General features: G+C 40.1%; 2 protein-coding genes and 1 long non-coding RNA gene across 4 annotated transcripts in view; 1 reads left to right on the forward strand and 2 right to left on the reverse strand.

Annotated features, from left to right (window-relative positions):
* The window catches only part of espn (espin), a 36,008-nt gene that overhangs the window by 2,396 nt on the left and 5,638 nt on the right, over positions 1-27,974 (reverse strand). Inside the window, exons 3-13 of one of the 2 annotated variants that reach the window (XM_063892236.1) lie at positions 23,643-23,829; positions 23,208-23,390; positions 22,373-22,504; positions 21,173-21,425; positions 20,336-20,610; positions 16,655-16,816; positions 14,035-14,281; positions 10,057-10,202; positions 9,077-9,469; positions 1,334-1,413; positions 725-745 (exon numbers count right to left, since the gene is read on the reverse strand). In XM_063892236.1, the coding sequence (XP_063748306.1) occupies positions 725-745; positions 1,334-1,413; positions 9,077-9,469; positions 10,057-10,202; positions 14,035-14,281; positions 16,655-16,816; positions 20,336-20,610; positions 21,173-21,425; positions 22,373-22,504; positions 23,208-23,390; positions 23,643-23,829 (2,079 nt within the window). The remainder of the gene's footprint in view (positions 1-724; positions 746-1,333; positions 1,414-9,076; positions 9,470-10,056; positions 10,203-14,034; positions 14,282-16,654; positions 16,817-20,335; positions 20,611-21,172; positions 21,426-22,372; positions 22,505-23,207; positions 23,391-23,642; positions 23,830-27,974) is intronic. The other variant, XM_063892244.1, reaches the window with a different exon arrangement.
* On the forward strand, positions 78-27,966 carry LOC134870181 (uncharacterized). Its single transcript, XR_010166516.1, has 4 exons — positions 78-305; positions 2,127-2,231; positions 22,387-22,537; positions 26,295-27,966. It is a non-coding gene; the product is annotated as an uncharacterized LOC134870181 (long non-coding RNA).
* On the reverse strand, positions 5,163-7,405 carry LOC134871084 (espin-like protein). Its single transcript, XM_063893680.1, has 2 exons — positions 7,388-7,405; positions 5,163-7,295 (listed from the first exon to the last, which is right to left on the reverse strand). The coding sequence occupies exons 1-2, from the start codon at positions 7,403-7,405 to the stop codon at positions 5,163-5,165; spliced, it is 2,151 nt and encodes a 716-aa protein (XP_063749750.1).

Raw genomic sequence — 27,974 nt, forward strand, 5'->3', positions numbered from 1 at the left:
CAACCAGAAAAAATAAAAACAATTGCGTGACGGGATTGGGATTGGCTGCTCAGCCCACGTGGTGATAATAAGGAGAACTCAAAACACCTGTGTGCAGCTGCTCTCTGATGAACTCTGAACTCTGAGTGAAGTAACGTCAGTGCTAAAAAGTTATTGAAAAAGTGACTCTCTCCCTTTTATTTAGGCTACTAAAACAGTGCAAAGTTAGGAAAATATGTTGGTTCCTTTTTGCAGGACTATTGTACTTATTCCACTGTGTGACCTGATTCAGCCCACGGGAAGAGTTTAGGGACCCAAAACGACAGGTGAGTGTGGGTGGTCCTATGAGTGGTCTGGTGGACTTAAGCTAGCTTCTGGCGTTAGCATGAGCTAATGTGTGTTAGCTTATCTGTGGGGGCACATTATGAGTACAAAACTATCACACCTCTAACTCCGTGCTCTTTTAAGTTTCCCCGTTGAATTTTTACACTGCTTTTGCTACCTTCCAGTGTTTTGCAGTTGAGAATACTGCGTACACATATGGCCAAGTTACTTACGTTGTTTTCCACTGCTTCAGGTTTGATTCATTCCATTATAATGCCTTATCAACATGGGATATTCAGTGGTCACATTTGGATGGCCACAAGGTGGAAGCATTGATCTAAAATGTATAATCTGTAGTCTTTTCTTATCCTTTTACACAGTTACAGTTGCATGTAAGCGTAACTGTGTAATGATTTCTTACCTTTTCTGTTCCCTGTCACATCAGGAGGAGATAAGCACAAAGAAAAAGTGTAAATACCTTAAACAGCAACAACACAGTTATTCAATAAGTCAAAGAAAGTAGGACATTATTAATGAAAACAAATGATAAATCAAGGGAATGTTATGTTATTGATATTAAGTGGAGATGACTGTAGTTTAACGCTTGTATAGCAAAGGCTGCCGAAAAGAGGTGCAATTGATAATCCAAACAGTGAGAAAAAGTCTACTTTTTAAAGATATTGTGCCATCTTACAATGTAATGTCTTAGGCATTTTAGGTTTACTAAAGAATCATGGAAAGCCTTCAGATTCCTTTCTTTGCACTTATGCTGTACTTCGACTAAGTCTTCCTGATAAAATGCCCCCAGTGTCTTAATGTTGAAAAAACAGCATACGGTATAAACTTTGGTGATTTGTAGAAACAACTTCCTGTCCTTTTTTCAAAGGATATCATTGTGAAGACCTACCCAAAGATACAAAAAGCTAACACATGGCACATAGTCAAAGCCAACTTAGTCTCCCCCTATTAGCCCAAGATATAAGGAAAAACAAAACAAAAAGACATGCATAGCAACGCAGCTTTTATTCACCTCTCTTCGTCCATTTTCTTCTTCATCATGTCTCTCCTCCAGGCCGGCATCGATGCCAGGCGTGCAGCCTCCTCCTCCACCTGTGGAGGGACAGAGGGGTCAGGGTAGACAGAGAAAGGGGCCCATAACATTTTCACATGGAAACATTCATGTCCTTAATGCGTCAGTCACAACATGTATGCAGATCACATCAAACACATTTGCATTGATGTTCAATACAGTAAATTGTCCCTTCCATCAAACACTCCAAATGTTTATAACAAAGTTAATAAAAAGTAGTTTTACTTTTAAATACTTACTTCAAATATTGTTGCAGTTTTTTGGCATTTCCAACACCTTACTCTGCAAAGTTACTCACCTAATAAAGCTGCGCTAACTGAACTTAACTGAAATGTCTATGTGGTTGTCACACACTTTGAAAACCATGATCAAATCAATGTAAGCTGGTATTAATGTTTCATGCCTGCAGTCTCATAATATGCCTCTCTTGCTGGAGAGTGCGGGAAAACACCTGCATAGAAAAACAATATTTTGGTCCAACCTATTGTTCCACATGCTCCGATGTTAAATGTTTGACAATGGGCTTAATGGAAGAGCATATAGAGCATATAGCATGCTGTGTAAACTACTGTGTAACTTCAAAAGCAAATAGAGCTTGGACATACACAATAGCTACTCTTCTCCTGTTTCTTTAAAATAAAATAAAGTATTTTAAATGGACAGGACTCTGTGTTACAGGATGTTCTCGCAGACGCGCACACAAATGGTAACTGGATCCTTTTCTCTCCTTCAGGCTGTAATCGGAGTAGGAAAAGGGGAAGAGATAGAGGGCAGCCATCTTGGATTTCCAATTCCTCTGAATGAAGCATTTCACTTGCCCTGGCAGACCTTATTCAAGGTAAGATTATCTACACAGTGAATGTTTTATGAATCCCCTGGGAATATTGGAGCAAGAAAAAAAAAATCAAAATGAAAATAAGAGGAGGGATTTGCTATGAAGTGCTCCTCTGCATTGGTAATTAATTCACAGAATTAAATGTGTGTTTCATTTTTACTGAAATAAAACATCCAACTTCTCATCCACAAATTACAGTTGTATTTGTGCTTGGTACTTTACAATGAGTAATGTAGGCCAGCTATAATTCAGTGAATTTCTGAATATTTGTTTTTAGCTATGTCATATCCAATAAATGCTACATTTTCCCCTTACATTGTTGACAAAATATTTAGAAAATGACTTGATTACAAAAAAAATAGTATTCAAATATCTTATGAATTGTACTTGCTTTAACAATGTGTTGCATATTTTAGAGTTTGGAGCGTATAATCGGCTGATAAACGTATTTAGTATGAACGGTAGAAAAGTTACTTGCAGAATTGATAAGAGGATGTGGTCATGAGATGGTGCATCCCAACTTCGAGTTCATCTGTGATTTCTTAAACACCTAAACAAACTTATGGCTATGCATTGCATAATTTAACTTGCAATAAATCACATTAACATTAAGATATTTAGCACAATCCTTTGTGCACAAAACTGTCTTTGAGAGCTAACTAGCAGTGACTGTAGTCCGGATGCACATGCAAACTCAGCAAAGGTATCGAACCGGTTGTAATAATGTTTTGCTAGTCTGTGTAACAACTTTTGGGGCAGGTTCATCTCGTTGTTTGCGCCAACATACTTTATCCATGTGAGCCAAAGAGTACAAAATATTGCACTGAAAAACATCCATTACAATCAGTAAAAGATACCATATGCATTGTAAATTATTAACAAGAAAGTTCCTAATGATTCATTTAAACTTCATTTACTTTTGTACTTGTTCATTGTTCTGTATGTTCTGAATTCACCTTTATCAGTCGTTTGCATACGTGGCGACTGTTAGTAAAAGGGCAGGTTGACCTTGAGATCTGCTTACAGTTAAGGCAGAAACGTCAGTATTATGATATCAAAGAAATCATTATTTACTTCAACTTAACTTCTTAAAGGAATAGCTTATTGGCTTATCTTGTATTTTGTGCTCGTGGCTTGCCGTGGATCATTTAGTAAGCAGTGTGTTTTGGATTGATTCTTGATGTAGGTACAGGCTGGACTGGGGAGTCCGTTTCATGTCAACTATAAACAATTGCATAACATGTTACCAGTTTTGAAATGCATATTTTTATATTTAGTAAAATCCCTCCTTATGATTTTGTAGACATGTAATTCATAAACCTGTGGACACATTGTGTGAAAGTGACTTTAAATAGAAAATGAAAGTTTTTGTTGTTTGTTTTGTGTGCTAATAGTTTAATTTAGCACATAAAATGTGTAAAATGTTGACTTTATAGTCAATTGCACACGTGAAACAGTACTGGCAGTAAACATGTTTGACCTTGTGGAGTTTCAAGCTGGGCATATTAACAGTGAAAAAAATTATAGTTGTGTAAATGACTTGCACTGTAAAACTTCAATTGAGGTATTAAAAACATGACCGCACACTCTTAATACTGTACATTAAAACATATGCCTCTATTTTGTAAAGTTCACAAGCTGACTGCCTCCCCTTTGGGCTGTGAGTTGACCAAGTTTCATCGTAACCTCCTTATGGCTGCTGTAAGCCACGGATAGCATGACAGCGGGTGGCACTAAGAGGGTTACTGGAAGGTAACCTTGATGCCAAAGAAGAGATGCAATGAGAGTAGTGTAGTTTTACACTGCTCTGTCTTAGACTCCTTCAATGGTACGTTTTGCAGTTTGTTTATTTAAAATGTCTGATCTGTATTCAGATATTAAAATATTATGTTGGATGTGTGTTTAGGTTCAAGTTAAATCTGTTAGGAAATAATGGCTTAAATATTGTAAAATCACAAAAATGTCTGCAAACTTTATTTTTAACAACAATGTAGAAAGCAAATAATGAGGGAACACAAATAGAAATAATGGAAAGTTTGAACAAATCTCTCAAACACTCAAGTTATAAATAGAGTAACAAAAAAACCTAACAAGCTTTATGGAAAAATAGCAAATCCTCAATTTGATGTTTTGTTCAGATGATAATAAGCTTGTCATGTAAATGCCTTCCTTTGCTGACAGAAATGTGCAATTTTACGTCTGAATTAAGATACGTATGAAAAAGCTTGCTGTTTCTCCAGGCTTTGAATTTAACATACTTGCTAATCTTTGTAATCTATACTGAAAGGCACACATTGTTTAAATAAAAACCATGAGGTCAAAGGCTTAAATACAAGGGCCATTTATGAACTTGAAACCTTGATCCCCTGCAAAACCACTGAAGACCTTGTTTCTTGGTCTTTCTGTCTTTAAAGAATGATTTGTAAAGTTTTGTTACACTTTCTGTATTTAATTTCTAGTTTTGAAGTGAGTCCCTTACTATTCAGAGAGAGGGATTTTCTGGGCATTCAATATATTCAATACAATGTAAAGAATATTTCTGTTTTGTCCTGCAAAAATGACCTGAACTTAACTACATGACTTTATGGCAAATCTTCTTTTTTAAAAACATATTAAACTTGTCCTATAAGTAGTGGGCCATGGCAATCAATACTCCATTCAAAAAGGCTCTGGGTTCAAGTTCAACACAATTCAACTTTAGATGGTTGTAGCGGGTCTGTAGTTGTCTTCGATATCACAGGCTTTCTTTTCATCCACTTCAGCATTAATGCATATGGTAAAGCTTGCATGCTGCAGTAAAGTCTCTTATGATACATGACCTTAAATCTAACACACCAGATTAGTTGACTTTTCTGCCAAGTTTCCCTGACCTTTCCTCTCGGATTGTACGGCGGTAATGGGTTTTTATCGCACCCTTAGTTCACATGGTTGTTGTTAGATATCAAATAGCTCTGCTTCCTTTTCTTTCCAAAAAGCGAAGCTTCTGTCAATGTATCTAATGATCTCCTCATTGCTGAATTCTTTCAGCTCATAAATTACTTTTATTGAGTCCTCATTATGACCATCCCTGGGTAGAGGTTTATCAACCTGAGGTTCCTCTATGATTTTAACAGTAACAGGCGGAACATCTTTTACTGGTCCTGAGCTTCTATTTGTGTCCAGCGACGTTCCAGCTATTGCTACTGCATCCATGTGTGGTACAGTTTCAGTTGTCAAACTCTGCACATGGTTCTGCTCGGCAATGTTTCCATTAGAAGCCACTGCCTTATTTGATGACATAGGCTCACTGCTTTTTACATCCCTCTGAACATTTTCCTCCAATGGCTTCTTCAGAGTTCCCTGCTCCATACACTGGCCTTTGTCAGATATGGCATTCTGGGATACAGCAGGCAATGATGATGGAGATATGGTTGACTGTTGGGGGGCTGGTGGTGCTGTTGGTGGAGGAGGTGGAGGATGAGGAGGTGGAGGAGGAAGTGGCTCCTGCATAATGGACATGTCAGATGACATAGAATGTAGGGAAGCCGTCATCATACCTCCCCCATCATTTGAGTCTCCAAAATACTTGAGTTTTATGTCTTCAAAACCATCTGCCCAGTCTCGCTTCCCTCTCTCAATACCCTCCATAACCTCCTTGTGAAACTGCCTAATGGCCTCCCATTTATGACTGCCAAGACGGTCAAACATTTCATAGCACAAGAGGTGGCGGAATTTGCGCTCACTGCGAGACATGCTCATTTCCAGCAACTGAAAGTATCCAAGCATGAAGAGGTCAAGAGTAAGGCTTTCGTAGCTCACAGGAGACCCGTTGATGTGTGGCAAAAAGTGCTCTGGCCAGTATATCATCTGGGCACGACTCAGCCTGCGGATCTGGCGTGTGGGCACTTGACTCATGATTGTTCTCCAGTGGCCAATAAGATTCCCTACTACCTGCTTTGACTTCATGAAAAGAAAGAGCTTGTCATCTTCGCTCTGCATCTCCCCAGTAAACTCTGCACTAAAATCATTGTAGTCCTCCCAGCCCACGTCTAAATAATTTCCTTTCCTGACAGTAAGTTTAGTCCGAAAAGATTCAGAGATGGTGTACTTCCGCCAGTGTTCAAGAAACAGGAAGACGATTCTTTCCTTCCTCATTTCAATGCATTCCTGGACATAGCTTATATCTGTCTGCACCTCCAAGCTTCTTGTTAATTGATCATTATTTAAAATGGGGTCTGCAGAAAGAACCTGATTGAACTGTTCAATGTTGTTGGGAGCCATTACCTCAGAAGCTGCATACGTCTGAGGAACATGAGATGCAGTTATAACTGGCTCTTCAACAAGGGGTAAGACTGCTTCCTCCAATGAAGGTAAATCACCATTGGTATGGGACTGAAGGAGCTCTGCGGAGGAAGGGACCTGATTTTCGCAAATGGACTCTTGAGTCTGGTAGCTAGACTCACTTACCACAGGGAGTGACCTCTTCCGTTTGTAAACCCTATTAGCATTGTTATCTGCAGACTGCTGGTTTTGAATTTCATAATTGGCCTTGAGGTTCTTCACCGAAACCCCACACTGCTTTATTTCCTTCTCCACATCTTCTCTTGTTGAGAACGACTGAGACCTTCCAATAACACCTGTGCCGTTGGTTCCTTCTGATTCAGACGGACCCGTATTCACATTCCTTGCCTCTTCTTGAGAATATCCAGGACATATTAGGTCCAAGATTTCTATCTCTTGTCCTCCCAGTGTGGCGAGAAGAATGGCCATACTCTTGAGCAGGGTAGAAATCTTGCTGCACCAGTCTGGAAGGTCTTCAGCTTGGCCGTGAACCTGCTTTGGATTGACAGAAAAGTGCCCTTGATTGAGAGCCGCAGAAACTGGTAGAAGCTGATGAAGCTCCCGTTCCAGTTCTTCCAGCTCCTTCTCGACTTCCGAGACCTTGTGCATAACCTGCAGGTTCTCAATTTGCTTCTCAATACGGTTAAGGTCATCCTCCGTCATCAATTCTCCAAATGGGCCCAAAATGGCATTGTGGACGTGGGAGTAGTGCCATTCTTGAGGCTGGTAGTGTCCGCTTGCCGCAAACTAAATCAGAAGTCAAAGGAGACCAGAAGACAAGAAAAAAGGGAAGGGGGGGGGGGCATTCCTTCAGCTTGATGTTCCTGGTGTGAACACACGCTTGGATGCAAATCCATCTTGACACACAGAATTTACATGGATTTAGTGGTGCAATGGCACTGCCTCATTACAAGCACGCAACTTCCTTTTTAATGTTTCAGACAGAACAGAGAGAGCTTTAGTTCTTAAGTTAAGGACTACAACATATTTAACTTAACTATTCAAAGCCTTTGTAACGGTAACTTGCTAAAGTTTTTAGGTTATTTATGTTTTTTTGTTAGTTTAAAGAGTAACTACAGAAATGCTGAATATTCTGCTTTTACTGCCATCCAGCAGGTGAGTTTTTGTATCTGTCTGCATCTCATATATGATGTAACATGACTCTAAAGTGCAGTGTTGCATCACTGTTGGGGACTGGCACCAGTGGAACAGATACACTTCAGTCCACACCCAACAGTGGCAGGAAAACACATTGGGTGTGGCTAAAGGTGCAGCAAAGTTGAAACTGTCAACCCAAAGAGGTCAGTGCAACAAAGGATTATCTGATTAAGGGACTTGGTATTGAGTTAATTTTTAATGTATCATCATCTTCCTCCAAGAAAATCTGTAGTGTGAATGGGCTCGTCATCACACCACTGAATCAGCATGTAACAACTTGGAGCCACCAAACTCCATCATCAAACACCAGCTCACATTGAAACTCCATCTGTCCAGTGTGTTAATGTTGTGATGGGCATTGCAGCCAAGTATTCAATGCACTGCACCCCAAAGAGTCTCTTACTATTAATAAAGACTGTGTATAAGAAAAAGGAAAGCATGCATATGCACAAAGTTAAAGGATTTTTCCAGAAACAAGTGAGAACATGGATGTGACCAATGCCGTTTCATGCATTACATAAAGTTACCCTTCAGTAAGTTACGTACAGTGGGAAATGTATAACTTAAATACTTTGTGGCTATAGAATAGTTGGCTACTTTTAAAGCACCAAAGCCAGGTAGATATTATAATGCCACTGCATCTCAATAAAAGAACTACATATCACCATCACTAAGGGACATTAGAGACAATGTCTACTTACTAGATCCTTTAAGAATATGAGATAGCAATCCTTGATTACAATGAATTATTAATCAGTCAAATGTATTCAATCCAATCACATACTACATAGTGGCCTTCTTGTATTACTAAGGACTAACACGTGTAGAGATTGTTACAGTATGAATAACTAATCAATAACTGGTGTAAATGCATATACTATTACTGCATGAATATGGTTAAAGCCAAATAATCAAAATGAGAAACAAGGCTTGTCTGTGAAACAAGACCAACATGCTGCCATAAACACTGCCATTTGATTTGCTTTGAAGATAAGTACAAGGCAGCTGAGGGCCATTCAAAGCAACTGCAAGACTTTTGATGTATAGACTCTCCTTAAACTGTGAAGAAAGCATTGATGCTAAATGAACTTATAGTCTGATTTCCACCTCAATGATTCTCACTCACTGTTCAAATCAAAAAGACAAGTCATGATTATTAAAATTACATTTCTACAACCTCACTGTTCAAATTCACAAAAATCAACACTCCAATCCATGCAACAGCTATTCCCTTTGTGTTGTTAATAAATAAAATGAATTTCAAACTGAGGACATTTGTAATCACAAGAATTTTGAATTTATCGGATCACAAATGGGATAGCTTAGAGAAGATACAACTTCTTTCTGCAGCCTTGCAGCATTAAGCCTACCTTGCGCTTGTGCTCCTCCTCATCTTGCATCTTGACCTGAAGCTTCCGCACCATGACCTGCCTCTTCCATTCAGGAATTGCTTTTCCCTGTTCGTCATGGGTGGGAACCAGCGCCTCCACATCTGCAAGGCTCATCTTCCGCCCCGACTCAGCTCCTGCTGTGCTGCTACTGCCATTACCATTACCATTACCATTGACCACAGCGTTAGAGGACAGTCGCTCGAAGCTTCCAGAGGTCGACATGGTCCTGGCAGATCCAGAGCCAGTGGGACTGGGGCTGGACCTGGGGCTAGGGGTGGCAGGTGGGGAGGTGACGGATGCATTGGAGACAGGAGTGGAAGGCTGCTTGCCTAATGGGCTAGGTGTGCGTGTCTCTGGTGGAGATGGGTTCTCCTGGAGACAAGAAGACACCAAAATGTGTAAGGCAGTGCAATGTTCAAGCGTACACACCACAAAAACATTTGTTATAGTACCCAAATGGTGTTCGATTTGCATTACTTGTGCTTAAGGGTAATTGTATCGTATCCAAGAATATTGACATTTTTGGTCAATGCCGGTAGTTTAAAGCCTTTCCTGCTGATACCTAATATGCTTATATACATTATTGTATCTGCTTTTTTAATCAGTATAAAAGAGGAAATTGTAATATGCGTGAAGTTCTCAGTTCCTTCTAACCTTTAGGGACCAATGACGACATCTTTTAGAAGAAGCATTGCAATGTGGAATTGTATATTTGAAACAAGACAAATCAAAGTACTGTGTATCAATGTTATTGGTTTGCATGTTATTACATTTGATTTATAAAGCTGGATTGATGTGATAAATTAGGAAGAATCACTTGGGTTCACTGGTCGACAATGTTGTGGAGTGGTGTAACAGGCATAAGTCTAAGGCTGAATTTCTAAAATGAACAATTCTGTATTTATCTGTTAGTGTTACACCAATGTGTCATCAGTAATGATGGAAGGCTGTAGACCTACATTATTGCCTGTGGGTCCGCTGCTGGAGTAGACGGTGGTATAGCCTTTACTGTGAGGTGTTGGCTTCAGGCTCTTCCCTGCTTTGATCTCTGCCAGCAGCTCTGAGTTGTCGCCAGTGGGGGACATCATGTTGAAAGATTTTGTGCCTACAGACAAAAGGATGGAGCAGAAAAGTGAAACCGGTCAGAGAGAAAGACAGAATAGAGTGTGAGAGAGCGAGAAATGGAGAGAGTGAGAGAGATGCCCTGAAGAGGAGGGGGAGAGAGAGAAGGGTTGGGTGGCATTTCAGTGTTAAATATTTCATCTGATTAGGCAGGTAACAATGCTGACCTGGAGCGTGTTGCATGGTGATGGGAGGTCATTTTGGTGTACTGTGCCACTGTCTCGCATAGAAAAGCTTAATAAGCTTCTTTATTTCGTGCTAAAGACATGTCTCTCTGAAACACAGTTTGTATAATTCAAATGGCTTCCCAGCAACCCAACTCCATTTTAAAGACTTTGCAAATACACAATATTCAAAACATAAGTCAACTGTGGCACTAATCAACAGTTTCAGCGAGCTGGGATTAGATGGGGAGGAGCCATTGAACATTATTTCACTACAGTGAACCCAAAGAGACGAGGCACACAATCTCTTGTCACCTGATGTATACACAGCTAAGCTCCTGCTGAACCTTTAGCTTCTCAAAAAGTAGGTTTGGGGGAAAATACATATACAACCAGCTTCAATGGCCACTAATCTGCTTATAGTGAACAAATGTTCCTATACACTTCAAATGCGATTACAGACAACTTTTTAAGTATAGACAAAATGAAAGAAAACTGGTTTCAAGCGGGAAACATCAAAGAAGCCTGGGATAGACCATATGTTGTACATATGCGGATTTATATGCAAATGTTTTGAAATGAATAACCAATTACAATTATATACTGACAGTAAACTCTATTGCCAATGGGAGAGATCCAAACATGAAACAAAAACATGTGTGTTATTATTTAGGTTATATTTATACAACAAACTTTGAAAATGTAGCTGGAAAATGTCTGACCATCAGACTAACAAACTACTTGTATACTGTAAAGCTAAGTATTATACTAACTATTATTTATAAACATTTAGGTAACAAGTATTGTCCCAAACACACCATGAGGCGTCAGCTACCTCACCTGTTTCAGTGAATGTAAACCTCCAATAAATTATGAATCCTCAGTTCGTCATTGATCACTCATTTTCATAAAAAGAATAGTCCTCCCGTTAAATGTTCCCTGTAGAGGCAACAACTCAATGGTGTAGCTGGACTCAAAGCCTCGCTAGCCCGAAACCCTCCTCACTCTCCCCCTGCTCTCCCTTCCCGTCTCTCTCTCTCTCTCTGTCGCTGGGGGAGTAGAGAGCAGCTCTCCATTAAAGACCCATCATCACAGTTGGGGGAAGTCTAAAGGAATCACCAGTAACTGAAAGTGACAGCAAGCCATTGGCAAGCCGGCCAGGAATTAACACGCATGCACACATGGACAGATGCAGTTTGGCGAACACACATACACAAAGTTTGTTAGTCCAGCCTCCCAGACCAATCTTTACTGCAGCAAATATTTGCACCTCTCATTTACCTCTTTTTCTCCTCTTGTTTACTGATTCCAGACAAGGGTCAAACTGTGGTCTTTAGAAAGCGTATGGTAAAGAGGAGAGACTGAACCCGGACACACTTTCACACATGACAGCTCTTATTTAAAAGTCAACAGATTATATTTGCAGCCTACCTTTATCCATTTTCCCTGACAAGTCTTCATTGCAGAGCACCATGAACTCTTAATTATCAGGTGGCTTTGAAGAATGAGCAATTTCACTGGACTTAACTTGGTGTATATGTTTGGCTAGAACGAAGTAGCCATAGTAGGTTTGAGTCAAGTTGTGTGCGTTTGCTATATTCTGTTTAGGCTTAAAGGTGTGGACTAAGTGAGTGTAAGGAGGGTGGAGCTGTGACAGGTAAAGAACATTTGATAAATGTCCTCTTATGATCACAGTACAAAAACTTTTCTGCTCCGGGTAAGAAATCAGTCAGGCAGCTGCATCTGTTCATAGCAGCGCTGTCGCAAAGCACTTTAGATAGAGATGTTTCCTGTAATATACAAACAAAGTGTACAATGTTCCAGCAGCATTTTCAAACAGCCACCTGTTTTGTTGCCGTCGTCTGAAGTATCCGAGCAGTAAATTCATCTTAAGCTCTCAGATGCATTGGTGGCTTTTCATTTTATGACTCCCTAACTGCCGGTTTATTACCTGATTAACGCTGTTGAACAAATCATATCATTAGGGAGCAAACACTGCTCTTTAGCACCTCAGATGTGTCCTGTAAAAAGTATCATCCTCTCCTTCCTGTTGATCAATAGACAACAATTAAACGTCAATCCATTTCAATTGTTGTAGCAGCACTTTCCATCAGCCACCTGTTTTGTTGCCGTCGTCTCGACAGCTATCTGAGCGGTAAAATCAGCCTGAGCTCTCAGATGTGGTGGTGGCTTTTGATTGTATGACCCCCTAACTGTCTGTTTATTACATGATTAACGCTGAAGCACAAATCATGCCATTAGTGGGCACACTCTGCTCTTTAGCTTTAAGTGTTTTATTGGTTTAGGCAGCAGGTGGAGCATAAAGAGATGAGACAATTGGATATTTGTTGAACAAAGAGTAAAGATAAAATGCATAGATTGTAAAAAGGTGCCTAAATAGAGCAATTAATTAAGTTTACGGCTTAATTGATGTTGTTAACATTACTGGTTTATAAAAAACCTGTCGGTTATATTGCCCTGTGACGTGCTTGCCAGCTTAAACTAAAATCTCCTTTGTTTTAAATGAGCTTCCTGGTATACTGTACTCATTTTAATACAAGTTTAGCTCTAATTTTGTCACATTGTAGCTAACTCTTTAGTTAGTGTTTAGTACCTAAAATGACTAAATTGCTGTTTTGTGAGTATATTCTAAATCATAGTGCATGTTAAAAATATGGTTTTGACTCTGTTGATGAGAATGATATAGTTGAGAATAAATAGCCTTATTGTTGCTTACTCTGTTAGTTACCTAAACATTCAGTGGTGACCCGCTGTGAATAACAAACACAGAGTGGATACAAAGTCATGTACATTAAGGGGCTAATGCGGAGAAAAATCAATATTAGCAGAAGAACGATGTTTTCCAATTAGAAAAATAAAATGGACAGCATTTGTACTTTATTTATAACCAAAATAGGTATTTCCTGTATGCTTTATCTTGTTACTGTTCATACTGCTGTCTCACCACTGAGCCAATATTGCATGACCAGATATCTTGGATCCCTAATAATGATTATTCATAGGACATTTTCCTCTTAAGTTTGTAGTGTTATATAATAAATACTAATTGTCTTCGGGTTTATTCCTAATGAGTTAAACCTTTCTTATGCATGCCTCTGACAAAGGATGATAGTCCATTAAATTATCTTGATATTTTACAGGGATATCACATGCAATTTTGTAATAAAGTATTTTGGAGAAAGACAACGCATTGCCAAAGAACTTATTCCTTCCAATCCTGCATTTTTGTGCATCAAAATTCATGGTAACCATGGTCGGAACAGGTAAAATGTCCCTGTTGACTGTCAGACAGCTGCATACAGGGCAGTGTGGGGCACTTAAGGAAATGGACGAACACTAAACCAGTTCTCAGGGTAATGGTAGCCCTACATCATTAATTTATAATCTGTTATTTAGGATGCTGGGGTCAGACTCAATTCATCCCAACCCAGTGTGATTACATTGTGACCATTAGTACTGGAAGCTATGTGGTCTGGGTAGTGAAATTATTTGCATAAATGTATTGCCAATTCTTTTTCTTTTTTTTAAAGAACTTTAACATTTGTGTAGTGGCAGGAAAAAGTCTGACATGGAGAAAATGTAAAAAGAAAGAAAGGATATAGGGACAAAAAAGAGTAAAGTGACACTCACTTCCTGATGAGGAAGATAGGCGTCGTTGGTTGTTGGAGGTGCTACTGGAAGAGTGATGAGAGGTGGTTGACGTCTCCGGGGGCAATGGAGGAGGTGGAGGGGGTGTTGGCGTGGGGTTGTTTGGAGGTAGAGGAGGCGGAGGAGGCGGAGGTGGAGGAGGAGGAGGGGGTGCAGCTGATTCTTCTGTGGTGCCGTTCTCTGAGCTGTGGGCCGGTCCGTCGGTCGGCTCCTCCAATAACACAGAGCCCTGATAGGAGAAGAGGGAGGGACACAGATATCAGTCAAGTCATGTTTTACCCACATTAACTTTCTCCTAGCAACCACATGTTGTATTATTGTTAGTCAATATTTAGTCACTGATAACAGGACTGTGACCAGTGGCCCATAAAGTGATACTTCACTCCAATTTAAATACCACTTCAATGTTGATGATTCAAATCCCAAATCCTTTTTTTGCCTCCGGTAATTAGTGTGAGTCTTGTATTTGTTATTGCATTGCGTTTGAAGTTGTTGTATTCTTAAAACCTATTAAATAATTGAGACTATAATAAGAAAAAATAAACATGTCAAACTATAAAAACACGCAATGCTTTCAAGCACCGTTTTGAACCCATGCTTAACAAACCAAAACTGAAAATATGATTTATGAATTCATTAAAATAATTCATTAAAACTGAAACTGTGACAGTGAATTTGCTTTCCCTGTTTGAACTGGCATGCCGTTTAAAACTCCTGCTGTGACTGAGCAACACCTTCTTTCATAGAGTCTGCCGTCAGTGACAGATGTATGCTGCTCTATTAGATGTGCCCTCCCTCTGCTTCCTGCCATCTTTAATCAACTCATAAAGACATCACACCCTGTTGCTAATAACAGAGCTAATAAAAGATAATCTCTTGGGGAAACTGAGTCAATGAACAGTGGGAAGAAGCCATCTGCCACTGCAAGTGATAGTACTTTAACCCCCCCACCCTGCGCCCCCCAGCATGCATGCGTCTGACACGCTCTGAAAGCATGCCATAACTCAGCTGGAAGCAACTTAATGGGGCGTGACATTTCATTTGACCCCGCCCCTCCTTAGTTCTTCATACGCGTGCTCATCATTGTTGCCCCCTTTACTTTTCAATCCCCCCAGAGAGTTGGGGGAAGGGTGTGTCCAGATGGGTCTTGGCGGCACGTGCCATTGCTCCTGATGATTAGCCGCCCATCTGCTATGGTGCCTCTGAGACCGGGAGGGGCCCCACTGAGACCTTAATTGGCTCAACGCGGATTGAGCCCTGTATCGCCCCACGACTGATACCCAGGGGATTAAAAGAACACCTCTCCAGGGACATTGATGAGAGTCCAATAGACTCTATTCATAAGCTGCCTGTGCCGGTATGTGGCCACAAACAGGTGCTTTATGACCACTGTTCTGTTTCAATTTGTATGTTGAGCCAAAACACCCAGAGTAACCAGTAATACCTGAATGAATGGAACAATTACAAAGCCTGTCATATTTTATGTGTTTTCTTACAGACTTGATTGTGTAGCTTTTTGGAAAAGAAAATAACTTCCATTTATTAATTCATATACAAAAAACCACAAAGGTATTACAAATGGTCAATAAAACAACATGCAACCTATTATTGGTCATAAAAAACAACTCAAGTTGAAACAACAGATTCTGTGGTATTGACTCTAGGTGATTTGTGACTTCGTACTAAGTGCTCTATTGTCCAGATTCTTTTCTATTGTTGGTTCTTGGACAGTTTACACAACAGGGTGGAGACAGGAGAAAATGGAAATGAGGGAAACGTTTGCATCAGGAGGCAAACAAAAGCTCAGGGGGACATAAGACTATGTAACACGCTGAGTAGCATAATGCACAGGCAAATAGTGCAGTCATTGTGGTAACCTAATGCCAACACACCATCACTCAGCTCAACCTCGCCCTGAACAGGACCTTATAAGAAGCACTAACAACCTTAAACAATACAACCAAGGCACAAGTATCAGCCTTTTACCCATAACAGCGTTACAGCTATTCTTTTAAAACGTTGTAAAGCATGTTTCATTACATACAAATACATTATAACATTGTAAATTATAATCAAATCTATCAAATCATATCGAACGTTGTCTGAATTAAGCTGCTGGCATAGGGAGGCTGTGCCCTTTCAAAAGGACATTTGATTGGATTAAGAGATTATTTCCCAATGAGTGGCATTAACACAATGTCACATCATCACTGTGTGATTTAAAAAAAAAATATGATACGGATGAAAATAATTGAAGAAAATTCCATTTTAAAGGAAAAATGTTAGCTTTGTTATCTTAATGTGTGTGAAAGCGTGTTTCCATCCACCCACGGGTAATATAATATTATAATGGTGGCATTTTCCTTTCAGTCCTCAGGCCAGTGCCCGTTGGCTTATGGAAATAAATGTGAATACAGAGCAAACAATAATACAGACTCTGTTGTGGTAACCTATCCACATACAGCATTTTACAGTATCACATGGCAAAGGTATGTAGGTAATTAAACATTTTTGACAAATGTTTTTGAAGTATCAATGGTGGCAGAATACTCCCTAATATTTCTAACATATTTATGCAATCAACTGCAGAGATGTAGCTTACTTCCTCGTTGGGCGCCATCCCTTTGCTCCCTCGGGGCTCGGCTGTGTCACTGCCCAGGCTCTTGTAGTAGTCCCCAGTGCTGGGCTGCTTACTGAAACACCTTGACTTCCTGTTTGAATCCACGCGCCGCAATTTGTCGTGTTTTTCGCCAGGAGTCAGCTGCTTTAGAAAAAAAACACAGAGTTTTCATTAGCCATTACCCTTATTAAACTGTGAAAAAAAACTACTCCTTGTTTTCAGCCGAGTTCAAATAATATACACTGAAATACATTTGTTCTCGTTACAGGAAATGGAACATTTGAATAGCACTTTGCGATACTTCACTGGAAAAGCATTCATTCATTTCATTTTCAACATAGTTCAGTTAAATTGTGAACGCTAATCTGGGTTAAAGAAAGGTGATTAAACTATGATTCTAAAATGAGTCGGCAACATTATACAATGGCCGATTTTTAAATATGGCTATAACCTGCTTTTTTGTTTGTGAACCGACATACTGTAAGACATAGTGTTTTCAGATTAGCTCTCTCGCGTGACCAAAGCAGCCTGATTTGAATAACATAACAAAGCTTTAGCTGTCACTTTTTACGTAACATCTGTCTCCGGCAACAGGACCTAGCAGGCAGAATATCAAACTTCCTTTAATCTTTTCTGATTTTACTGTATGCTGCTGTTCGACATGTGTGCAGTATGTAAGCTCACCTTGTATTTCAAGCATCGTAGTCACTAACATAAAGAAGCCTACAGGTCAATCAGCGCATACTTTACATAATGCAAAGGGCCTTGCATTTGCATCGTGTGTTGCTCAAAAATGAATTCAATATTTACATTAACCATTGTGTTTAAATGTGTATGCACTTTTCACTGTATATTTTACGAATAATCTTAAAAGCTGTCAATAATCATGACTGAGTCATCATAGCAAAATGTACAGTTCCTTTGCTTTCTAATCAAGGATCAGCATTATACTTGTGTTCATTTACATTTACGTCAGGCAGATGTCCAATGCTAAGGCAAGCTGAAACAATTGAAAGCTGGCTTCTGACCTCTCCCCCTTTTGTGGTGTCATTTTTCTGAGTTCTTATAAACCAGCTTAATGTTGTTGACTCATGTCTGCTGTCCAGGAAATGGTCCCTGAGCACTCATCAGGTGGGAGGGAAATGTGAGCAGGGGAGCGCTACAGATGGTTTGATTGTCATCCTCAAGGGAGGTGGGCCAACAAAAGCAAAATGTACAAAGCAGTTTAGCCCCCCTCCCTCCCATCCTTCACACAGACGTACAAACACAACCAGACCGCCTTTCTCCACATTATACAGATCTGTCTGTCGGCATAAAGTCATTTTTATATATTTGTTTTCACAGCCAAGTGCATTTGTATGCATTGTAGCCATGTAGACTGTATGAGCCCTTTTGAAATGTGTAAAAAGTAAACAAGGAATAGTACTCAATAAAACATGACAAAATTCAAAGCATTATTGTTCAACAATAAAGCAGCTCCAATAACGTCAGCACCCCAAAATAAGCCAAAAAACAAAGATATGTTCTGTATCTGCAGCCAGTTCCTCTACGTGTGATCGCTTTGGCCACAGGTAAAAAAGCCCTTTTACTCCTCTTGACCCCTTACCTTAGCTTTAAGAATCCTCTCCTGCTGCTCTCCTCCTGTCTGGACAGAGCATCATCCACAAAGCCAAGCAGAGCAGAGAGTTGCTGTCACCAAATCCAGAGTCACCTCCTCCCTGCTCAGTGCTGCATCTGTCACTCTACCTGCCCTCTCACTTTACCCACAGGCCTCATCAATTACCTATCAGGCTGGCCACAGCAGTGGCAATGATGTCACCTCCAGCCCTCAGACCAACCACTCCCCAACCCTGTCCTCGTGGCTCTTATCGGTTACTTTTATGCAAAACACAAAGACCCAGGCACTGCTCCCAGGATTATTATTAATATGCTAGCCTTAATTCCCAGAAAAAAATATAGAAATCCAGTATGAGATCTCAAAGTCCAGGTTTTCTGGAGAGCCAACCGTAGGTATAAAAAACGAGAGGCAAAGCAGTCATTTGTTTGGCTGCTTCACAGGCAACATTTTACTTCAGTCAAAGCATTACAGACAAATGAGGTGTGCTGAGCAGCTGCAAAGAGCTCCTTTTTATATTTACAAGAAAGGGTCAAATGTTTTTTTAATGGATGCTTGATTTTAAATATGATACCATGTACCACTTTTTCCCGGCTGGTGCAATCATTTGGTTTTGTATTATAGAATAGAATAGAATTACTTTATTGATCCCAATTTGGGAAATGTTTATGTTGCAGCAGCATAAAAACAAGGCAATATAGTTACAATACAAACAAAATATATATGTACATTTTTGACAAACAATGTACAGAAAATATTATTATGCGGAAATTAATACAATATTTTAAAAATAATTGTATTAATCACAAATCTGTATTTCTTTTTATTAACTTTGCTGCACACCAGGCTGAATACATGTTGTAAGATTGGGTCCTCTGATCAGCGGTGTCCCTGGATAAAGTTACTGATCCCTGTTACTATGGCGCCCGTGCTAGATTGTTTTTCCCAATGTATATGGTAGACGCTGATCTTAATTTTGTGTGTGTGTGCAGTCACTTGTGTATGTGATCTGCACTGGCTTTAGTTAAATAGTTAATGAGGGCTGGCCCCGGGCTGGTCACCTGGGTACAGGTAGGAGATGGGGTGGCACTAATTAAAACTCTCCCCTATATGGCTGATGGCGCATGCGTGCAAATGCACACGAATCACCCTGGAGACGGGACACTGTCGCTACCTGTGGACTTTAGAACAGCTAACAACCACTTGGCGTAGCAGATCTTTACACACAGCCTTCGTCTTTCTGTCTTAAATATTTTCTCCAAGAAATCTGCTGTCTCTGCCATTCCCTGACCTTATACTGCATTTCTGCTTTAAGATGACACTAAACAACAGAAAACCTTTAATTAGGTTGATTTAGGCACAGTAATCATTTGGAAAGGTGCTGTTATCACAATGGAAGTCTTGGTAACGAAATACGTTCTTCATGACGGGAAAGTGATCTCTTGGATTGGTTATTTCCTTCCTAATTTTAGTGTTCTTTGTCCATATCAATAAGAATAAAACAACACATTATAACGTACTTCACAGCAGAACTAAACCACCAGCAGCACTGAAAGTAATGTTGATGCCAATTTAATTGCTGCTCCCTGTCAGCTCTTTAAACACACTTTTGATTGATCTGTAGCCAGATTAATTACTGGAATTAAGATCAGACCCATCACAACAACCATTGTGTGTGTCAGGCCTGCCACGGTAATGAGGATCTTTGTTAGCCTCCTTTAGCCATTCGAACACAATGACATCATTGTAGGCACCGAGACAAGGAACATTGTAACACAAAAGCTTTAGCCCGACTGGAGCAGCAGCCCAACTGATTAGACACAAGGGAAAATGGCAGCTAATGGCCAAACACTACCAACCTTCTGCTTCTTTAGGGTTGTTCCATATTGCTCATCAGTTAATAGTCACAGCAAATACTTCTCCATTTGATTTTGCAAACTTGGGAATATCTTTGCATGTTTGAGCAACAATTACCTCACCCAGTGTATATAATATGCTGCAAAAAAACGGATACAACTTTAGGAGTCATACACCAACCCTGTCCTCACCTCCGTCCTGCTCTCCACGTGTCGCAGGTTACTTTTCACCTTGAGGAACTCCTCTGATGTCGGCTCCTTGGGGGGCGTTGGTGCTTGATAGTTGGGGGGTGGAGGAGGCGACGGGGGGGCCTGTGGGGGAGGCGGGGGTGGATAGGTCGGTGGTGGCGGGGGACTGGAGGCGGCATCAGCAGGTGTCTCGTTCTTCTTGGTCGCTTCAGATCCTACGTCTGGGTTGAGCATGTCCATATATGCCTGCATGTCTGAAATGCCTGACTCTGATGCACCTGTCAAGACAAATTCCACTTATTACAGCAAAGCGTTACATAAAACTTTAAACATTTACTCAATACACCATTCAAACATAAATGTGAAACATGATTTCCTCTAATGATGGTCCACCTCGCATCCAAGCACACTATCTGCATGCAGACCACTAGGGTGCAGCACCAGTTTATCACACACCTGTGCAAACTGCTGCATGGTGGCTCTACTTCAGTTAATATGTAGGGCGTTCCAGTATTGCTCAGATACTATATGTTGCAAACACGAGAAATGGCATTTGAGAATGTATAGGTAAATGACTGAAGACAGCCAAGCTTGTTTACAAATTGAAATTAGTTTAACAATTAATTGATAATCAAAATAGTTTGGGTGGATTTTACAACTAGCAGCTATTTAACAGTTGAGTTCATCATTTCTTTCATTTAATTTAAGAAGCAGAATGGTGGGAACTATGGTGAATATTTAAACATTTACAAGCCTAAGCTTCATGTCAACTTGTTGGTTCACCTAAGAAAAAAGACACTTTAGTCTGTTCATGTTTTTATAACTCAGGTTCTCACGGACCTGTGTGTGCGACTGTGTTCAGCTGAGCTGGGCCGCGTGTCGTGGTTAAGCTGCTCCTTTTCTCCCCGGTGCTGGACTGGCTGGAGTTGGCGGAGTCGTAGTTGGACAGAGAGCTGGATGGTGAACTAATGTCAAAGTGTGCCGCCTGGCTGGTGGGGGGCATGGTGGTGTTTGGGGACGAGAGGCCCGAGTCCGGCTGCTTGTACTCGAGGTCCATTGAGGGGTCCCGGGACAAAACACGGTGCTCCACACTCTGTCCAAAGATGCAGTTCATGAAGGCAGCCATCATTATATCAGTTTTGTTTTTAAAACATGTACGGTTAATTGTGTTTAATATAAAAGGGATACAGTGTCATTACATGTATGAGAGATGCATACAAAAAGTATATACCCATTCATTCATCAGTTCCTGCTACCTCTCATTCCCTGATGATTTACACAGGGAGAACAGCATGAGTTTAATTACTGCACACTAACGAAACATCTCACAGCTGATCAAAAAGGCTCTGGGGCCCTCTGCTTTTCCCACAGCACGGGATTCAGTTCGCTGAATGGAAAGATTCCCAGAGGGATGGGAATATGTTTCCCACACACCAGAGGGAGTTCAGTGGGGAGGGCTTATTTTTCTTCTGGCCACTTGGGGATATTGTGTGGTTGAAGCCGTGGAGTACACTGTATACCAAGAGTTAATAGCTCCGGTAATTGGCAAAAACTGAAGCCAGTCAAGGGACATGTTGGCTCAGTGACAGATTTCTTTCTCCATGCTTGCACTTGGGCGTTGCGGCATCAACAAAGGAAGTATTTAAATTATGTATTTTAATTAGAATATTTATATGAAGTGTTTGGCTAATATTACCCAACATTTGGACTACAGTGTTGTCATGGAACAAGTATTATAGCAGGAATGACAACTCATGATTTCATGCAGAGTGGGATAAAGAGGAAGTTGGGCAATTGTGCTGCTACTTAATCAAATAAAGCAATGGGACATTTTCTGTCAGACAGATATTGTACATTTTTATGGGTCTAGTTATGTTCCAATTTTCAATGAATGTAATTTATGATGGCTGCCTTTGCAAAAGATAAACTCTTTCTGACTTATGCTATATTTTTGTTAGAACAGACTTGGATCCCCACTGGTAATTCCCTCTAGGTTTAGGGAGGTTCGAGTTAGTAATTGTGCACAACTGTGTCTCTTACCATGTTCTCCACAGTGCACAGATATTTGGCACACTGGGAGTGGCCGTTGTACTCAGCCAGGTCTGCTCCTGTGAAGCCGTCCTGGTCCCTGACGCCCAGGTCCACCCCATTGACCACAAGGATCTGACAGCACTGGAGAGGGACATGAGAGACACGCAGAGAGAGGTAGAAGTTAAGTTATAAATGATAGTGTCAGTCAATGTTACAGTCGTGCCTTGAGTCAGCTTCAGTCAGTCAGAATAAATATAACTTACGTAAAGCTTTGTCAGATGATTACTTCTTTAGAAACTAAAAAGTGGACTAAGTGTTTACATTTTTGTTTTTGCTTAACAGTACAATGTGCTGTATTTTTTTGTCATAATCATTTGATGACTGTATGATATACAAACTGTACCTAAAAACCTGCTTTCATTTGTTATATTATATTTACATTCATTATATAATGATTCAAGATCTAAAAATACCCATACCTATGCTTGAATTGGTCATAAAGGCTGCAAAATATGACCTTATCATTCATAGGCCAGCATCCTTAGAGTAAGGGTTAGGGCCATTTTCCTTTTAGTTCAATGTCTTTTCCACTTTAATGTGATGGAAATACCAGAGAAAAAATGTCATTTTCTCTACATGCAACACGTAAATATTGTGGTCATCTGCCTGACCAGACTGGGTTCCACCAATACGTTAGTCAAAGCATGAGAGTGGGTGTAAGCATGAGCCTTTCATTCAAAACAGATGGTTTAGTGTGAGACTCATCATCATATCTGTTATTACTTGTGTTGTTAGTTTCAGTGTGGCTGTACAATAGAAGTAGAAAAACAACACAAAAACACACCTCCAGTTCACCGTTCTCTGCAGCGTCGTGAAGCGGGGTCCCTCCCCAGTTGTCGGTGACAATCTCTCCGCCGTGCAGCAGCAGCCAGCTGAGCACCTTGGCGTGGCCCCGGCTTGCTGCAAAGTGCATAGCTGTGGCCCCGTCATTATCCCTGCCCGTAAGGCTGATCTCTGTGAAACTCATCTAAAGGAGCGAGATAGCGATACAAGTTAGTCATCGTCCACTGTATTAGGAATGACTGGGAACACGTTTCAAAGTTATTTTAGTGTGAATAAGGAGTTCTTTTGAATATTTAATTAATATAAGATAATCAAAAAAGATTTAAAAAAATGTAATTTGCCTGATCACAGACATTGATGTGTTATTGTATCACTAAATCAATGTATTATTACATATTCTACAAGTTTTGGTATTTTGACTGACATCCCAACATACTAGCCAGACGATGACAGTGTTGTGGCCCATCTGGGCAGCAGCGTGTAGAGGTGTCATCCCGTCATTGGCTCTGATGCTCGGATCTGCCCCACAATCCTTGACCAAGTATTGGACGACTTCCAAGTGACCCTCCTGGCAGGCCAGGTAGAGCGGTGTGGCACCATTCTTAGTTTGGGAGTTGACAACGCTGTAAGAAAATTGAACAACAAAAATGAGTGAACAGGACACATAATATCAGTGATGAAGTTGTATATTGCAGCTTCTCATCACTTAAATCAAATGGTTAGACAAAAAGAAAAGTCACTTAACCCTAACGCTCACCATCTGGTCTGCACTTTTATAATGACACTCTTAAAAATATATTTACAATTATGGACATTAAATTAAACTCACTTGAAATTCAGTAGTGGGGATTCAGCTTCAGAATGTTGTGGGGCATGCATTATTGAATGGTTGTGGACAAAAGGCTCTTAACAAATTAAGTGGTCAAAACCAGTAATTATTGTAATTTGTACATTATATATATTTATTTATTAAGAAGTAGTGCAGTAGCCTCAGAGCGTGGGTTGCAAATGACAATGCAACATTTGAATTGAATGCAAAACCATTACACGCAGTCTGTGAAAAAAACAAACAAAAGAAAACATAATACTGCCTCTGTTGTTGTGCCTAGAAATGGACACATTCACTAACTTGTGTCACTTCATTTATAAGCTTGCTTGCTGTGTAAAGTATCCATTTCATTGTATCAAAAATTCAAAGGATTTCTCTGTATCACCAGGCTTCAGTTTGTGCCAACTTAAGCATGATAACAGTTTTATTTTTTATTAGTGACCTTCTTCTACAACGTTACATCAATACATTCAAATCTTCTCCTAACTTTCCCATGCACAAACTGTCTATTCAAACACTGCTATCATTATTTATTTATTTTTCCTGAAATATGATTTATCTGATGACAGAAACTCATTTATTGAAAGCTTGTGTGTGTGAATGTAGTCCCTTAGTCAGTGTCAACATACGGCTATTTTTATAGCAGACAGCAGTGACGCTTACACAAATCCTGCTCCTGTTTTTCCAAAGGGCCTTATCTCCGCCTCCCAAGCCTGTCCAGTGCCTGTTTCCCACCTCATCCCACAGCAGGAGGTCAGGGAGTGAACCAGCGATTCCCCTCTAAATCCCATAATGGCAAGCTTTATTTGGACCCTGACAAATAAGCAATGAGTGTCCTAAGAGGATTATCACTTTACTGGCTTTGCCCAACTGTGTGCTTAACGAAAGGCTGCTAGTACATGCATGTGAAGAAGAGGTGAGGGAGATGAGAGGCAGGGCTTACGGCAGGTGGATCTTGTAGACATAAACATGACCCTGCCAAACTTTCCCTTAAAAGGTGTGGCTCGAGGCCAACCCTAATGTGATGAAAGACCCTGCATTAAAATAGCACCGTGCTAGGTTGTATGTCATTATGATCAATCAAGTCCTATTCTTATTCAAATGTATTAAAACAATACAAATGATACAATAGTCAGAAAGTGTGATGCCAAATAAATCTATTCAGCAATTTGGCTTTGTTAAAGACAAGAAGGCAAATGTTTCACGAGCAACTTAAAAGCATACTTTTAAATATTTCAAAATAAGAATTAAGTAATCTACGGTTCTGTCATCAGGAAGTGGGCAAACAGGTTCATTATTGATGAGTGTAACCAAAGTGGGTGGACATTCACCTGCTTACAGGGGTCTGTTTTAGGGAGAAGCTTCATCTTGTCCTTATTCCTAACCATAAACTTTGAGTGACAATGTTGAGTGGTTACGATGAACGATGGATGCACGTCTAACGAAACATTTGCTGCCTTTGTCACAACTCTCCAAAGAGAAGAAGCTTGAACACTCCACTAAAGAAGTGCTTTTGGAGAACAGGTGTATATTTCAAAGAGCTAAGAAAGAGGTTAGCCTTGTGTGACGACGGAGCTAACAAGTAGCGCAAGGGCTGCTACTTCGTCCCTCACTTTGTTAGTCAAAGGAGAAAAAACACATGTTTAAAGTAGCAGTCATCTGATATATTTCCAGTTCAGCTCTGATGAGTAATTTACCCCAGTAATTATCTGTTCACTCTCCCCTACCCTCCCCAATCTACTTGGTAACAAAGAGCAAGGTTATCTTCATTACTAGCAGAGTAATTGATGACATGCTAATGGTTTAATGTGACCAAAGTGTATTGTGTATGAAAGATTTAACATATTCCATCATGGGAATTCACTGATTACACACTATGCACCTTTAATTACGGTTCATATTATCTTTTAGGAGCTACAATTGTTTACTATTTAACCAACACTGTTCAGCTCCATAACCATGTACTGTATATCACAAATTGTTTTTAACTTGATAACAGTTTTTCCCTTGTTTTTAACTTGAAAACTATACTTAACCAGGCGTACAATTGTAATACCTAGGGCCCTTTGCCCTAAGGATCTCAAAATGGCACTTAACACTGTGGTTGTCAGTATAAACCTCTTGTTGTAAAAGAGAAGAGAAAGGGTTTTTATCCAACATGTACCGAGTAGTTATTAAGAAGATTAGTGCTGAAAGAAAGCCACTCAGTGAATGGCTGAAGTGAAAACTCTACTCATCTATTCACCCTTTTCTTTCCAGGTCTCAACCTGACGCTGAACGGCTTCTGACTGAAGAACAACAACAACAACAACTCAAAGCTTTAAAGAGCGCTGGTTTTAGCCGTTTCTATGCTGTTACATGAACAACAACAAGCATCAGTTTCAACCACCATTTATTTTTTCTTTTAAGGGTGAGGGAATGAATGGAGGTGTACAGTACATACAGTATTCCTATTCTGTATATATCCCTGAAGACTAAACATGTCTATTTATAAATCACAAGATTTGAAAGTTTAAGGACCATCGTCAGTATCCTAGGTAAGTAAGAAACAATGGTAATGGAGCCAGAGGAGTAATATTCAGAGATTTAAATCACAAATTTGGTTCTTTAATTATTATTATTTTACCTACAATGGCCATAATAGTTTCTTACTGGAGGTTTAGACGGATAACTTTCTAGAACAACCTAATGCAGAGGTTGACCCTTCTCAACTGCGTCTTTGAATTATGGCTTGGCCAAAGATCTGAATCTACACTAATTGATTACATAACCTGTCTGTGGCCTCGTGCTCTCTGTCGTTCTGTCTCGCTCTTCATTCATTCACTCTTTTGTTTCCTGAGGCTATCAGCAGCGGTGCAGCACATGAGCCTGTTGGTTTTGGATCTCTGGGATGGATGGGCAAATGAGCAACCCATTCAGATGTAGCTTACAAATCTAACAAACACTGAAATCAGGGGAAACAAAGCCGCATCTGTGCATTTCCAGTTGTAACACAAAAAGACAGCGATTGATCAATGAGTCCAACACTGCAGACAGCTGAATACTGCTGCCATTTTATTGAAAGACCTCTCCCCATGAGTGCGTACTTATACTTAACATCTTCTGACCTTTGCAAGTCATTCTAAAGAAAACACATTTGTTGAGTAGATCCTTGCATTTTCTATCATGAAAAGGTCATACTGGATAAAGATAAACAACACAAATATATCTGTACTATGCCTTAATCCCCCCACCAGCTTTAAAAATCTATATTGGTCAAAGCAGAAAGTATGAAGTCTTGAAATAGATGGTTTATGGAGAATGATACTGAAATAGAACTTTAAACCATTGGTTTAGTGTAATGCAGCAAAGGACTTAAAATGTAGTTGTAGTTTGTTAACCGTTAATAAGGAGGAGAGGTTTCATGTAGTACTCGTCGTTTTTCAAACAGACGCAACTTGGAGACATCCAATCTCCTCTTAACACTAGCGGATACAAATGTGCATCTTGTAATAAACCCTGAAACAAGAAAGCTATCTCTCCTCTGCAAAGTTCAATTCTGAACAATGCCTGAGGCAGCAACTAGAAAGCAGCTCGTCTATTCAAAAGGATTTGTTTTCCTCATTACCTTATCGCCGGTTGGCGCTACTGCGTGTCGCCGTGGAGATGGTGGTAAACAGTAACAGTGCGAGTGGTGGTGGAGGAGAGTGAATGGGGCCCTGCTATCAGGGAGCTACCATGTCCCTGAGGATCATTAAATTTTCAGCAGCTATGCACCTGTCTGAGGTGCAACCACACATTATTGGAGGTGCAGAGCACGAGGTTAGGCCTGACAAGCTGCTCATCCTGATCAGGTCATCGATGTCATCACGCTGGGCTGCTTAGATAAAGACTAGGTTGTAAATTAATGATATTTCTTTATGGCAGCTGTGAGTAATCCGTGTTGAATATAATGTGCAA

This window comes from Eleginops maclovinus, chromosome 1 (genome assembly GCF_036324505.1).
Source record: "Eleginops maclovinus isolate JMC-PN-2008 ecotype Puerto Natales chromosome 1, JC_Emac_rtc_rv5, whole genome shotgun sequence".
NCBI lineage: Eukaryota > Metazoa > Chordata > Actinopteri > Perciformes > Eleginopidae > Eleginops > Eleginops maclovinus.